The sequence below is a fragment of the Nelusetta ayraudi genome, unplaced genomic scaffold (genome assembly GCF_046127955.1).
Source record: "Nelusetta ayraudi isolate G7.1 ecotype Tasmania unplaced genomic scaffold, CSIRO-AGI_Nayr_v1 ptg000128l, whole genome shotgun sequence".
NCBI classification, from domain to species: domain Eukaryota; kingdom Metazoa; phylum Chordata; class Actinopteri; order Tetraodontiformes; family Monacanthidae; genus Nelusetta; species Nelusetta ayraudi.
Genome location: NW_027466178.1, coordinates 989,441 through 1,004,583, shown reverse-complemented (window position 1 = coordinate 1,004,583; position 15,143 = coordinate 989,441). Strand labels below are relative to the sequence as shown.

Below are 15,143 nucleotides of genomic sequence, written 5' to 3'. Positions count from 1 at the left end.
TTTCATTGAGTCATCAGGTTAATACTTTATTTTGTTTGATTGCAGCAGAGAGAAAGAAAGGGAGATGGAAACGAGGGGTGAGGGGGCGAGAGAACAGGAAGAATGTGGGGAGAAAGGAGACTACGGACTTTGGGAGAGCTGTGGCTACAAGCCTTTGTATCAAATCTAAAGACAGAGTCATCAGGCAACATTAAAACATCTTTTAAAAATAACATTAACATATTTTGTGGGCTCTATATGGCACAGTTTTACCCTAGACATGTACACGATACCAAAACAGTTTAGCCACACCCCTACATCTATGAACAGCTTCATAGCAAACAAAGCCGAGAGATCTATCTCCAAATTGTCTCATCATATCTCAAGAAAATGTTCCTTTACCCTTCAAATTTCTTATGCCATAACAAGGCACCGTAACATTTGAAATCCGCATCTTACTAGAGATCATTATTTAAATATCAAAGCAGAGGCACATTCATTTTAAACTAAAACATACAGTAAATAGTTGTATATTACCACCAGATTCCAGTCCAGTCACTACAATACGTTGATTTTGCATGCTTTTGGTCTGTATGATAACCGTGATGGCAAACTATGGCATAAGAAATGGTCCAAAAAACACAAACATGTCCATCTACAGGAATGGCTTGAGATATTAGAGACAGCAAGGCTTGTTTTTTGTTTTGTTTTATATTTTTAACACTGAACCTAACCCACAGAGAAGTGTCAAAGAACACAAAAAAGATAACAGGTGGCCCATATATTGCCATGGGGTTATGCTGCTTAGGCAGATTTACAGTATTTTGGTTTTCTTAATCGCACAGTTGCTCGCTCGCTTCTCGTACACAGAACACGTACGCCAACGCAGGAAAAGAAAAGGCTTGTAACCACTCCCGAGGGGTTGCTCGTGCGCCCCTGCAGTTGGTCACGTTGTGTGTTTTTAAACACCCCCTGCCTGAGACAGAAGGTGCCCTGGTACCATCACACATGCACACACGCGCTCAAAAAACAAACACGCACACGCACACACTGGCATATGTACTTCATTCAGAGGAGGTGTAGTTTGTGAGTGCAGAGGGAGAATTGAACAGCTCCTAAGTTGTATCTGTAAGCTGGGGCTGCAGGTTTTGTTATTCACTTCCAACATTAGGCCTGCACTGACTGATAAAATGCCAAAATAATATATATACTAAAAAGAGATATGGAAGGTGAATAGAGGAAAAAAAAACACGGAAAGGAAAAAGTGATAAAAAAGCTGTGCACATGATGCCAGATCTGCTGAGGATATAAACGGTTAGGAAGCAAGTGTTGCTCATGCTTTGTGGATACAGAACCCAAGTTTACTGACAGGATCCTAGGACTACTGTATATATGCATACCAGACGTTATACGGTTCTTTAACAGGTTATTTGTGTCATAAAAAAACAAAAATAACAAAGGAACTGAAACCAACTCTACTATTAATGCAGCTGTACTTCATAAAACCTCATGACTAAATTTACATTCATATTTTTAAGCTTACTCCCCCTTTTTACGCTGAAGTCTTTCCCCATCTGGTAAGAGGGCTAAACAACATAAAAAGACAACATAGTTTAACAAAAGGAAACATATAAAGATAACGTTACACGTAACAAAAAGGCCCCAGGATTGCACCTGGGGGGGAGTTGGTTTAGCCAACAATTAGGCAGCTTAACTCAGCCATATCCTACCTATTTGACCACAGGGGAAATGTCCAATCTCCCCTCAGCTCGGGGGCAACAACGCCTTTTGTCTCTAAAGTAGTTTCTGTTGGGCTCTCTCCTCCGGAGTCCGACAGCTTTGTGCCCATATATTTCTTTTCCTGTCCAGAAATAACTCAATACCCTGAATCCATTTTTGTATTTTCCATTCCTCACTTTCCGTTCCTAACTAAAGAAATGGAGCCTTTCTCTTCTCTGTTCGAGGAGAAAAAAAAGCTGTGCATGATGAAGACTGACTAGTTTTTATTCTTTTTCCTTTCTTTTATTTTTCATGTCAAGGAAATGAGATGAAGAACGGAAGTGCAATGCTCTGACAGCCTTAAAATTCTTACCCAGTGGCCAGCTACATATCCAAAGCAGCTACAAGTGTCCCTTTAAGTGACCACTACTTTTTTTTTATATTCTGTGCACATAAGGTATAAACTATGGTGAATGCTATACAGATCCTACAGTGTCATCCGGCCACAAAGTCGCCAGGTTAGCTGAGACATTCAGGAGCACAGAGGATCTGTCATTGTCATAGACTTGTGTCCAGCCACAGCATCAACTTTGTTGTGATTTCGGATATGAGGCATCATATTTCTAAATACACTTCTACACATTGACCCTACAGGTGCAATCCCAACAAAAGCAGGAATGCTGTGTGCGTCTCACATGGAATGATCCAGACATTCGTCACTCTGCCACACACACACACACACACGCACGCACGCACGCACGCACGCACGCACGCACGCACGCACGCACACACACACACGCTACGTGCTTTAGCCCAGCTCTGCATGCACAAGGAAGGACCTGCACACATGAGCAGGAAGAATATAACTCTCATGACAACATAATAAACTGGCATTCACATTCACTCCTTAAAACATATTCAACTTTTGAGTTGTTTATGTACCACTTCTTTCATGACTCCCATGTCTCATCCCTCATACTTGTCCAAATAAGCCTTCCCTGAAGAGCATTTATCCTCGTTATGTGGTGACTATAAAGGGAAGCAGACTGAACTAATTATTTTTCACACAACACACACACACACACACACACACCCTTACTCCCTGTTAGCAGTTCTTATACTTATAGATAATATAATGAATCAGAGAAGAAGATTAATCAAGCTCTAGAACTACATCACACTGCAGCAAGACAAAAAGAGCAGAGGTGAGCGGGAGTAAAGAGAGGGGAGTCACGATATGTCACTATCATATCAGTCTCTCTCCCTGTCTCTTTTCTCCGTCGCCCTTTAACCTTCTTCTTATTTATGCCTAGCTCTGATTCTGACTGTTTAGAAGACAGGAAGGGGTACTGTGTGAATGTACTCAGTGACCCGGTGGGCATGCCCCCTTGCTGGCACAGTCCAGGCTATCCCCGATTAATTTGTATTCCTCATCATGTGTCCATGCCCTATGGTTTGCCGCTGCTGCTGTCTCTTTGCTTCTTGCTGCTGCCCCCGCTGCTACTGTACAGATTTGGACTTGCAACAAGGGGATGTGGGGCTGCGCCCATGTAGGGTCCGGCTGTGGCAGCGTAGTTGAAGATTGCAGGGAGGAAAGGCAAAGGCTCCACCTTGTCCCCTCCAGGTGCCATCATATTCAAAGCCACAGGAAGAGCTGCCAGGTTATAAGGATAGGCCAGCAGCTGGGGCCCGTAGAGCAGGTAAGGGTCTGGATAGAATGGTAGCTTGGCCAGTTCTCCGCCATTAGGGACTATCATTTTTCCCAGTGGGCCCAGGGGGATAGCTCCGGCAGTATAGGGTGGTATGAGCAGGTTTTCATCTTGCTTCTTACTAGAGCCGTAGGTATCTGGCACAACAAGGGGTAGGGGATAATTCTGGGCAGGGTAGCCCACTGGGGTCACGCTGGCATGTTGGGAGTCTCTGGAAGAAAAAGTGTCTTGTTGCGCGGGTTCAGGTGCTTGGGGAGCTCGGGGTAGAAGTAGGGCATGGGCAGAGGGGCGATCACCGGCACCAGCTGCTCCGGTGGGCAATGAGAGCCTTTCAAGTCCTTGTGAACTGGAGTGAACCTGGTGTTTGGCTTGAGCTAACAGTCCAATAGTTGAGGGGGACCGGGAGGGGGACTTGGGAATATGCTTGTGTGACGAGGGGCCATTAACAGTACTTTGGGAGGCTATGTGCTGGGTGGATGGCACAGGGCTTAAGGGCTCTTCTTTCGGGACCAGCAGAGTGATCTGTTCCTCTGGGGTGTGTGGACGCCTACTCAATTGCTGAACCCTCTCTGCCTCTTTTTCTCTCTCCTTTACAATTTCTTTTTCTTTCTCCCTCTCTGTTTGTCTCTCTAGCTCTTTTTCTTTCTCTCTTTGCCTCTCTTTCTCGCGCTCTCTCGCTAGAATGGATGACATGGTCAAGTCCTGTGCTTCATTTGGAGAAGGGCTCCTAGATATCGCCTGAACTCTGAGGTCCTGGACTATAGGTGGTTCCTCATAGCTGGCACAAACAAATAAACCACTCCCGCCCTGCCTCTCTCTGTCCATAATGACCCCATCCCGTTTCATGAATCCGCCCTCAGAGATGAGAGCCGTTGTCATGGAAACAGAAGGAGCAGCAGTGGTTATTCTGGTGTGTGACGTCATAGGCATATTTGGAGAGGTGTTGGTGGATGCCATAATGTGCGCAGGGCTGGGTAGTCTATGGATCTGGTTGTCCTGGTTCTTCTTGCTTGGGGTGCGATAATCCAAACATTCAGATCCATTCATGACTAGCACACTCTGTAGTGCGGACGGTGGGACAGGTGTACACTTGTCTTGAGTTGGTGTGTGGTTAACAGTGTTTTCTGATGAGGGGTCTAAGGATCGGCTGGGTTTCCCCTCTGGAGCTGGGTCTGAGGGCACTGTCATGTCTGGTTTGTCACTGGATTCTGACATCTGCTGTTCATCTGTCCGTTCACCAAAAGGGCCTTCATGCTGCAGTGGTGCCAAACCGTCACCACTGACGGTGGCTGGGTCTGGTGTTGAGTAGCTGATAACTGAAACCGACAGCGCAGTGGGAACCTGGTCTTTCTGAGTCTCTGGGTCTTTTCCATCAGCATTTAAAACTTTGTCTGCTGTGTTTGGCTGTGAGTCTTTTTCTTCCCTTTCTCTTTCTGGAGAACTGCTTAAGTCATGACGTCTGATGTGGCGCGTTAGTGCTGAAGAGGTTTTACACACCTTGTGACACTGTGGACATGTGTGTCGTGATAACGCTCTTCTGCTGAGGCGACTCGGACTTGAGCTGCTCCCTACTTGGCCTGCTTGCCCACCTTTGACATTATCATCCTTTGCAATTGGTGACAGAGATTTATCTCCTTCAGTTTGTTCACCCAGTGCCACTTTAGGGGGTACAGAAGATGCCTCAGTGGGTTTAGGATGTTGGGCTCTCTGGTGGTCTTCCAATTTATCCCTTGAGGGGAAAGTGGCTCGGCAGAAGAGGCAGACAAACTCAAGCAGATGGCTCAGCTCGTGTTTGTCTCGCTTTCTGGGACTTGAGAACCAGCGGCCACATGTACCACACTCTGCTGCGTTCCCATTCGTCCAAGGCCGCCTTTTTATTCCCACAGGAGCTACTGAGGTAGACACAGGAGGCCGTGGAGAGTGCAGAGAAGGAGAAGGAGCCTTAAGACGGGTCTCTTTCACTTCTTTGTCTGCATTTTTGTTTTTCTCCTTTGAAGGTGAAGGCGTAGAATCTTTCCTTTTTTTCTTCTGCCCCATGTCTTGGTTGGATATTGACATTTTTTCTTCCTCAATCTTTTCATCTTCATTCTCATCTTGTGATTTATCTGTGTCTTTATCCACATGGTTATTCAGCCTCTCTGTCCTCCTCTTCAGCCGAAGAGATCGCTTGTACTTTAGTTTTCTCTGCCAGCTTTTAACCCTCTGTAGGTGTGCTTGGGCTTTCCGTTTAGGCTTGTAGGAGTAGTAAGGGCGCCATAAATTATCCTGTGTGTCATGGTCACTGTCCTGTTCACGGACCTCCTGGCGAAAGTAGTACTCCCTCACTTCATTGTGGGATTTGGAGCTCTTTTTCTTGACCTCCTCCTCGTATTCTTCCTCTTCCTTCTCACCCTCTGTTTCCGGGCTAGCTCTACGGTGAAGGTGGTGTTTATGGTGGTGGTGGGAGTGAGAATGGCGTGCTTCCTTGGCTTCTCGTACTGACGATGTTTCACTTCGTTTAGTTTTGGGAGGAGAATGGCTCTTGTCTCTTCTAAGGTCTGTTTCAGAGATGCTGCGCTTCACTATTGCTTCCTCCCCAATGCGCACGGTAATCTGGCACAGTGGCCCTGCCTCTTTGACCTGTGACCCTTGAAATGCTGACGGCTGCTTTGAGTTAGAGATGCCACCTTTGCTGTGAGATTTGCGAGATTTGTGAGATAATTTGCTGACCTCTGTTTCATGCCTACTTCCTAAGAGCTCTTCCGATGCATCAGAATTGTCTCTTGACCTCTTCCTATGGCTTTCTGCACTATCTCTGTGTGTTTTTATTGTCCGGGGACTGTTTTTGTGTGAAGTCTGATTGCTGCTGCTAAAATCAGGGGGTGGGCTGTTCATTTGGTTTTTTTCACTTCGAGAGCTGACCTGATTGCTGTGGACAATGACAGAGGATGACACCGTTGTTCCATGAACTATGACTGACGGTTTTGTATGTCCATATGTTATTACAGAGGGCATGCTCGATTCTGTGCTTCTCCCATTCTTGGGAGTTTTGGTTTTGCTGCAACTGGACATTTTGAAGCTGTCACTGCCTCTTCCTTGCTCAAATTCATGGGGCTCATTGTCATGCTTTCTAACTTCTGGCATGTTTGTTTGGGAAAGAGACGTTAGTGCTGAGAAGCTACCATGATCAGCAGCCAGTGAAACGGGGAAGCCATCAGGGAAGGCATCTGGGTCAGGCTTTACCTGGTGGGACCGACTTATGAGGCTTTGAAGGTCTTCAGAGCTTAGAGTACAGCCCAGACCAGGAAGTGAAAGCGAAGGTGTTTCGGTTGGTGGCAAAAGCAGACCATTGTGCAAACTGTCACTGTAAGTCTTGTAGGGTCTCTTCTGGGAGCGCATTGGGAGAAGGCGATAGAGCTTGAGGGCATTAGCTTTCTGCTTATAACCTCCGTTAGCTGTCTTTTCACTTGAAATGAGACTGGGATTTATCCCATGAATAGCCTTTTGGTGTGTTTTCAGATTGTAGTAGGTGGCAAAGGCATCCCAACAGAAAATACACTGATAGCGGCGTTCTCCTGTGTGCCACACCTCGTGCTTTGTGCGGTACTCAGCCAGGGCAAAGACCTTGTCACAGTAATGGCATGGGTATCTGCGCCGCCATGAATGTACATTAGAGTGGCGCTTTAGGCTGGATAAAGTCATGTAAGAACGTTCACACACAGAGCAGAAGTAAATGACATTGCCATCCACCACCTTCACAAAATGGTGCTCATCACCCTCGAGTATCTCCGTGGCTGCTGCATCATCACCTTGGATTCGTGCCAGCAAGCTTCGTGGTTTCTTTCCCGGCCGCGCCTTGGTGATGTCTGTTTCTCCGACAATCACTCCCCCCTCTACTCTCACCTCACCCTCCTCCAGGGGCTCCTGCTTTGGCTGCACAGTGAGAGAAGGGGGGCCCAAGCTGCTAGAGGGCAAGCTTGGAATCCTGCAGGAGGCCTCATGGGACTGCAGTCTCTTGCTGTGGATAAAGACTTTGCCACAGTAACGGCAGCTGAGGGCTCGACTTCCGCGATGCAGCCGCATGTGGACTGTTAGTGAGGAGGCAGAACTGAAAAGCCGATGGCACACTCCACAGATCAACTCCGGCTTCAGGCTGTCAGTGGGGGAGTAGGAGGACGAGTGGGGGGGTGCTGTCAGGCCCTCTGATGGGGGAGGAGGGGGTGGGGGTAAAGGAGGTGGGAGATGAAGGGTGGGTGGGTGCAGACTTGGTCCATGAGAGCTTCCCAATTTCCCCGTGGGTCTCCCTGTTATTTTCTCTCTCCTCTCTAAGTCCCCACCTCTCTGATATGCGGATGTACCCAGACTGAAGAGGATCTGGGCAGTTTGAGATGGTGATGCTGTACCATTGGCCAACCGATGTCTCTCATCCCATCCTTCGCCACCATAACTGAGCCCCAAAGACCCGTTTGAGGGTCTTGGGGGCGACCTGTGAAACTGAGTCTCTGGATTTAGTTTTGAGCACTTAAGAGGAGGCGGAGATTTTATGTCCTTCCTGATCAGTGCCTGAACAGTCATTGGAGATGAAGAGGAGGACGGTGATGAGGACGGAGAGCTGTCATGCCTCGGCGGCTTGAAATGTCTGTGTTTAATGTCCATGGTGGCATCCAGTTTCCACAGTGACCCCTCGTCTGAACTCTTGGAGGATGGCCGCCGTCGATGTGGTGAAGGGGAGGAAGAGGAGGAGCTTCGACAGTGGTTTGGAGAGGTCAGAGAGGCTGGAAGAGGGGCGGCACTAAGTGGGAAGCTTAGGGTGATTTTTGCATTTTTAGATCCGTCAGCCATGTCCTCCAGCCTGTCTTCCATTGCAGCCTCTCCACGGCCTCCGTGCCTTTTACCCTTCATCTCTAAATCCTCAGCTTCCCCTCCTTCCTTCTCCTCTTCCTCAGACTGAGAGGGTTTGCAGATCCCTCTGTTCTTATTTGAGCTGCAGTTTGTGACAGACTGATGAAACTGAGAGGTGGCCCGGACCGGATGAAGGGCGTCCACTGCCGTGAATGACAGTTGCTGGGAAGACGAGGGTGATGACTGCTGGCTGTGGTAGTGAGAGGTGTCCTTCGCTGCACCGTGCGTGAGGTTGAAAGGTGGAGGCAACCCAGTCCTCAGGTGTTGCTCATTCAGACGTGACTGAATAAGGCCCACATGGAGGGGGTCCCATACCTTCTCACTGGACACCATGACCGGCCCCCGAAATCTGAAAGACAGGTACAAGAATCATTAACATCTTAAGATAATTATTTTAGCATACATTTACTCTAAGATAAAGGGAATAATTATGATTACATCCAAAAGTTTTGTAGGAGTGGTCACGATGCCCCTGGAAGGGAAAAGAAATCTAAATGCTCCGGCAATGCTGAACTCTTAACAGCTCGGCCAGGAATGGTGAGTGAGAGGAGTGAGCGGGTAGGGGGGAAGGAATAAATCTGCGGCAGTGCTGGTTTGGATTTCAGCATGCCACAGCCAAGCCTTCAAAATGGCATTCCAGCGATCCATCTCACTCGGCTGTGACACAACATTCCCGCCGCTTAATTGAAAGCCGTTCAGATTTAATCAAGATTGAGAACAGTGGTGGCCTTAATGCAAGTAAAAATAGTTCCGCTCTCACGCATTTCAAGTCAAAGGCCCCGTTAGCCATTTCTGGCTGGGGCTAGCATTTAGCGGGCACGACTCTGACTGTTTATTTGCAGAGAAAAGGCGTGAGGGAACCAGGGAGGGGGAGAGGGGAAGCGAAGAGAGGGAGATTGCATATGCACAGCAAAGGGGCGTTTTTCCACCCTCTGCATCCGGTACAATCCCAGCTAAGCTGTGGGGAGATGAGCGACAGGGTATTCTCATTTACATTCTAATTCGTCTGTCATGGTGGCAGATGCAGTCCACCAGTAATTTCCCCATATAGACCCACATGTATGTGAGCCAATGCTCTGTTATTACTTATTCAAAATGGAACCATTTGTTTAAGGCTGCCGAAGAAGGGAGAAGGTATAAAGCCATAACGATGCGACAAGGGTAGAAAAAAAATCCTCAGTCATGCTTTTCTGCCTGCGTTTTTGAGCAGCAGAGCAGCCAGGAAGGCAGGCGGCTGTAAAATTCCACAGGCAGCCCTGAACAGGCAGAAACTAGGTCAGCACTGTTATTGCAGAGGGAAGAGGAGGGAGAGCGAGCGAGCGAGCGAGCGGGTGAGGATGAGGGAGAGTGAAAGGGTGATAGAGAACTGGAGAAAGAAAGAGTGAGGGTTAGGGAGAGAGAGACAGAGAGAGAGAGAGCTGGTGGTGGGGTTTTGGGGGGGGGTCTGAACAGACAGTCAGACAGACAGAAGCCCGGGCAAACACGCGACAAAACTGCCAGCACGTAGACAAACACAATCACATTGCACGCATACAATCACATAAACAAACATACATGTGTACACAGCTGAGTGACACACACGCACTCACGTGTTCGCCACAGTCCAGACAGTGAGAAATGAAATGACAAAAAAACAAACAAACGCATAAAGTAGTTTAACTTTAAGGACCCACTAGTAGCTGATATTCAAAAGCAAAGAGCTGAGCCTGAACGCCCCAATGTTGAGGACGCGGGTGGAAAGAAGTGCAGGAAATCTGGAGGGGTCACTTGAACAACAAAAAAAATAAAATTAGAATAAATGAAGCAGGTTTTCTCTTATTCAAAATGATCTGACTAGATGAGAAGGATGCACGACGACATTTCGTCATTTTGGTCTCCAAACGGGCCTCAATGGCGGCTCACATTCGCTGAGCGATAGATAGATGTTGTGCAGGAAATCCCTCATGGCAAGCGCCAGCCTGCCACAAGTGGGCGGACGCAGCGAGAGACGTGCTAAGGCTAAAAATTTCACCGTCTCATCTGACGCTGGCGGCGCGGACAAGAAAATGCGTATGACGCCCCCTCGTTCTTTTTCTTCGCCTCCCTGTGACGCACGCAGACGGTGCACAAGCAGAGTCTGCACAACACGCAGTCTGACTGTGACAGGCGGCTTCCTCGGGGCCAGGGGATTTAAATAGACGCATGGAACGCGCAGGGAAACAATGTATACCGTTTTCCACACAGGTATAGATTATGTGTGATTTAGAGGCCTACAACCATCACTGATGATGATAGTAAAAAAAAAAGGATGTCCAGGCAAAGATTTCCCCCCAAAAAATAAAGGGGAGCAAGACCGTTCCCGCACCTTTCTGCAACAGGATGTTCTGTGCAAAACAAACAAGCCAGTCTACCGCTTAGGTGCTATTCCATTAATGCTAACGGTGTCATAAAATCACAACGACTGGACGAACAGGTCCTACCACTCGTAGCTGCCAAAAAAACACCATGAGGAAGACCAAGTAATACCAAAACCAATAATAATATTGAGTCAATAGTGTTCCTGTCACGGTTTACAAAAGCTCCCCATTTGCATTGCACAACCGTTTTCACGAGGCCTTTCGATTCTGAGTATTCGCTTCATTCTCAAATGACTCAAAACAGTAAAAAAAAAAAAAAAAAAAAAAAAACCTGCACATAAATCTACCTTGAACACTTTTTTAACTTAATAGTTATATAGTTTTAATTTTTGCAACAACGAAAAAATACTGCACCACACCAATACACGACTATCTACAGAACATGTAAGACATTATGACCTTGAAAAACACTGCTCAGTGGTCGTCTGAATTCAATCGCACCGCTGACGCAAAAAGCCGCCTTGCATAACACGAGGCAGGACAGTCTGGCTGCGATGGCTGCTCAAGGCCTTGAACCAGCCGTTGAGCAATCTGTTTATTTCCGCACTTGTGCTGACAGACAAATAGCTGTGAATATCCATCGCCTGTTTTTTTTTTCCTTTTCTTTGCCACCATCCACCATCTCAAAGGAATCTCTCTTAAATTCTGACTTCGCTTGTGCTATTAAGCTCTTTGCAGAAAAAAAATACCAGCGCTGACACCTAACTTTGCTCTGAAACGAAGCGTTATACTCAATTTAAGCGCATCTCATAATTAACACATGAAGCTCTGATCACTGAATTTAACATATTTTTTCCTAATGGAAACTGATTTAATTTTAGTTTCAATGTTAAGAGGCGTTAACAAGTATTTTGAACAACACACAGACACGCACACATTTCCACTGACTCCCACAATAGGAGTGATAATAGCTTTACGTGAGGAGAAAATAGTTTGTTAGGACTGTGAGGATCACCAAAAATGTTGATCCCTAATCCTGGGGAAATTCTGTTTGCTCCGCAACCAGCCGGAGGCCTTGATACTTGAGGTCCAGGCATTTGTTCAATTATCTTCAGGCCGTTTTTTATTCTCATCTAGGTGTAGTTTGTTGTTGCGATGTGCCCCTGTAGCCTGCGAATGTGTTTGTGAATTGGAGGGTTTTACGAAGAGAGTGGCTACGAGGCAGACGTGCGGGGGGCCTCGGTGTTCCAGCCGGTGGGCCAGTGTGTGTGTGTGTGTGTGTGTGTGTGTGTGTGTGTGTGTGTGTGTGTGTGTGCAGAGGAAGGTGTCGGTTGGGCTTTCTTTCCAGTGAGGGGCAGCCGGAGGGGCCCAGCTCTCGGAGCAGCATTTGGTGTGTGAAGAGAGGAGTGTGTGTGTGTGTGTGTGTGTGTGCTAGTTAGAGAGGGGCCGGGCATCGTTAGTTCGAACAGCTACTGAACTCTGTGCAACCCCCCGGCCAAGAGATGGAGGTGGACCTGGCCAGATGGGATGGAGGGAGGGAGTGAGGGAGGGATGGAGGGACGGATAGAGGGATGGAGGGAGGGAGGGAGGTCAGCCGAGCTGGTTGTGGGTCGGGGAGTGGTTGTGGTGGTGTGAGCAAAGGGGGAGCGAGGATCAACTTCAAACATGGCTCTCCCTATGTTCACATGTTGCGGTTTCCTGTTTTTTTCAGATCCCCCCCCCCCAGCGTGACAAACCCATCCTCTCCCCCACCTCCACCCTCATCCCCACCCTCACCCATCTATCCTGCTCTCCCCATGTGTAAACTGTCGTCATTTGTTTTTTTTCAAACACTGTTCCGCTCCACGCACCAGCGGGCCTGCCGCTGCCTAAAAGGACGCCACACTTTCCACACTCCCTTAGTTCTCAGCCCAGCACGTAATTCCCATCATTCCACTCGCTGCAACGGGAGGAAAAAAAAAGCACCCTCAGAGAGCAAGTAACACTACACCGGTGACCTTTTTAACATAATTTCCCCAAAATCATTTTCAATTTCACACTGGGATCCTGCAGAAGGGGGCGTGAAAAACCCTGCTGAAGTTCCACGTCTCATGGATTTGAATTTTTAGCACCGCCGAGGCACAATGATGCCCAGCAGCCGCCTGCTAACTAATAATGAATTGATTAACAGCACATCCACAGTAATATATGTATATTGCGTTAGGAAAGACAGTGCTGTACAAACTTTACTCAATGTATGTATGTGGCATTAAAAAAAAAAAAACCTAACCCTGCAAAATAAACAGAAATAACTCAGGCCTCTGCGCCCCCAAAGACTAGAACAGGTGTGGGCAAACTACGGCCTGGGGGCCATATGTGGCCAGTTACACTTTTTAATCCAGCCCGCCCAACTTGAAGAAATTATATTAATAGTCAGTCAGCCATAAAATAGCTCGATGTTTCCAGTGTTTTCAGAGTCATTTCAATAAAGAGCTAAATACCATGGGGCTTCAAAGACACTGATTTTGTTGCAACATTGCTTTGGTTCATTTTCAGTTGACATTAAAACAAGATGTTTTCTATAATATCCCATCATGTAGTTTTTCCTCCTATGAGGTGGCTCACCAAAACACTCCATCTATCTGCTGCTGCGCTGTCACATTTTACAACCCACTGTGGCCCAACCAGTCAAAAGGTTTGACCACCACTGGACTAGAACTGGACTCGCATTTTATTGCTAAATAGAATAAATAGACTTGGAGACAAATATACGGCTTGGTTAAGAACCTGCCGCTGTGATGACAACACAAGCGCAGCGAGGAACTACACTTCCTCTTGCCTGACCTATGACCTCTACCCCTGCATGGGTCATATGTATATATACGGTAGACAGTGCTTTGTGGGGGCTTCGGATGGGGTGGGGTGGAGCCGGAGGGGGTTGTGTCGGTGGGGGGGGGGGGCCTTGGCAACACATGACAAACAGAAACGTGGAGCAGTTGGCAGCAGATGTTCCATTGTTTTGGAAGAGAAATCAAAAAGGGAGGAACTGCTCTGGGCCCAAACCATGACGGCGGCGCTGACATCAAACATGCCCTCCGCTCCGCTGCTCTGCGTTGAGACGAGAGCCGGCACAACAACAACAACAGGCGGCTAAAATGGAGGACAAACTGGGGCGGCCCATGAACGGAAATCAGAGACAGAACCATGTAGCCGGGAGCAGATATGTTCAATGTCGGACGACGTTCGCCGAGTTGTTTTTGAAACGTGTGATTCTGATTCAGACTGGACCACCATGTTCAGACACCAACAACAAAACAAAAGCTCACATCTGTTCTGACGTGTGCTGGGGTGCCCCCCCCCCCCCCAACTCCCCCCCCCCTCCTTCTCCTCTTCCCCTCAACCTCGCACCTCGTCTGCGGTGACTCAACACAGACGCAAAGAGGCTCCGATAAATTAAAAGTTTCATCACAAATCTGGGAGAGCGAGTCATCGCTCTCTCGCTGAAAAAGAAGTGCGTGGTGCGCCAGCGAGCGAGGAGGGGAGGAGGATGACGGAGGGAGAAGGCCTGTTACTGGCACACACACACACACACACACACACGAGCACGCACGCGCCTGCGTGTGCTGGGTCTGTGCGTGCGCGTGGACGGACGGGCGCACACACGCACACAAACAGACCCAGCACACACACACACACACACGCACATACACAAACACACTCTGGAAAAAAAAAAAAAAAAAAAAAAAACGCTTCCCCACACACACTGCTGCACAGACGCGCACACACCCACTGGGCGCTCACGCCCTGACACACGCACACAGTTCAAATTAAAAAACCTTTTTCCTCCTCTTCACGCGCTCTGAGTGACCGCCGCCGCCGCCAACGCTGCCGCCGCCACTGCCAGCGGCAGCAGCAGCAGCAGCAGCAGCAGCAGCAGCAGCGGAAGAGTGAAGCAGGAAAACAAGCAGGGGAAAAAAACAACAACAGAATTGAGCCTCTCTTCCTCCTTATTCTCCTCTGGCTGTCTCTCAGGAAGGCAAGCATACAAGAAGAACGTACCTCGGAAAACCTCCTGCTGCATCTCTGCTGCGATGTGTTCTCTCCCCTCACACTCCCTCTCTCTCTCTCTCTCTCTCTCTCTCTCTCTCTCTCTCTCTCTCTCGCCCTCCCTCTCCCCCTTGGTCTGTGTGTGTGTGTGTGCGCGCGCCGTCTGAGTGTGTGAGGGAGAGAGGGAGGGCAGGGAAGGAAGGAGGGAGGGAGGGAGAGAGTGAGGAAGGGAGGGGGAGACAGAGAGAGAGAGAGAGAGAGAGAGAGAGAGAGAGAGAGAGTGAGTGCAGGGAGAGGCGGTGCACACACACACACACACACACACACACACATGCAGGCAGCAGTGTGTGAAGACAGAGGGCAGGCGCGATTCTCACACTCCAACTTGCTCTCTCTCTCTCTCTCTCTCTCTCCGTCCATCCAGTTTTTCTGACACACGATTCTTCGTGTTTTTTTGCTCTTTTTTTATTTCTCAGCAAGTGAATCCCCCCTT

General features: G+C 48.2%; 1 protein-coding gene across 1 annotated transcript; it reads right to left on the bottom strand.

The window, feature by feature from the left end:
- Positions 1 to 14,814, bottom strand: zbtb4 (zinc finger and BTB domain containing 4). Its single transcript, XM_076050686.1, has 2 exons — positions 14,663 to 14,814; positions 1 to 8,637 (listed from the first exon to the last, which is right to left on the bottom strand). The coding sequence occupies exon 2, from the start codon at positions 8,619 to 8,621 to the stop codon at positions 3,147 to 3,149; it is 5,475 nt and encodes a 1,824-aa protein (XP_075906801.1). The 5' UTR covers positions 8,622 to 8,637; positions 14,663 to 14,814; the 3' UTR covers positions 1 to 3,146.
- Between the last annotated feature and the right edge of the window lie 329 nt (positions 14,815 to 15,143).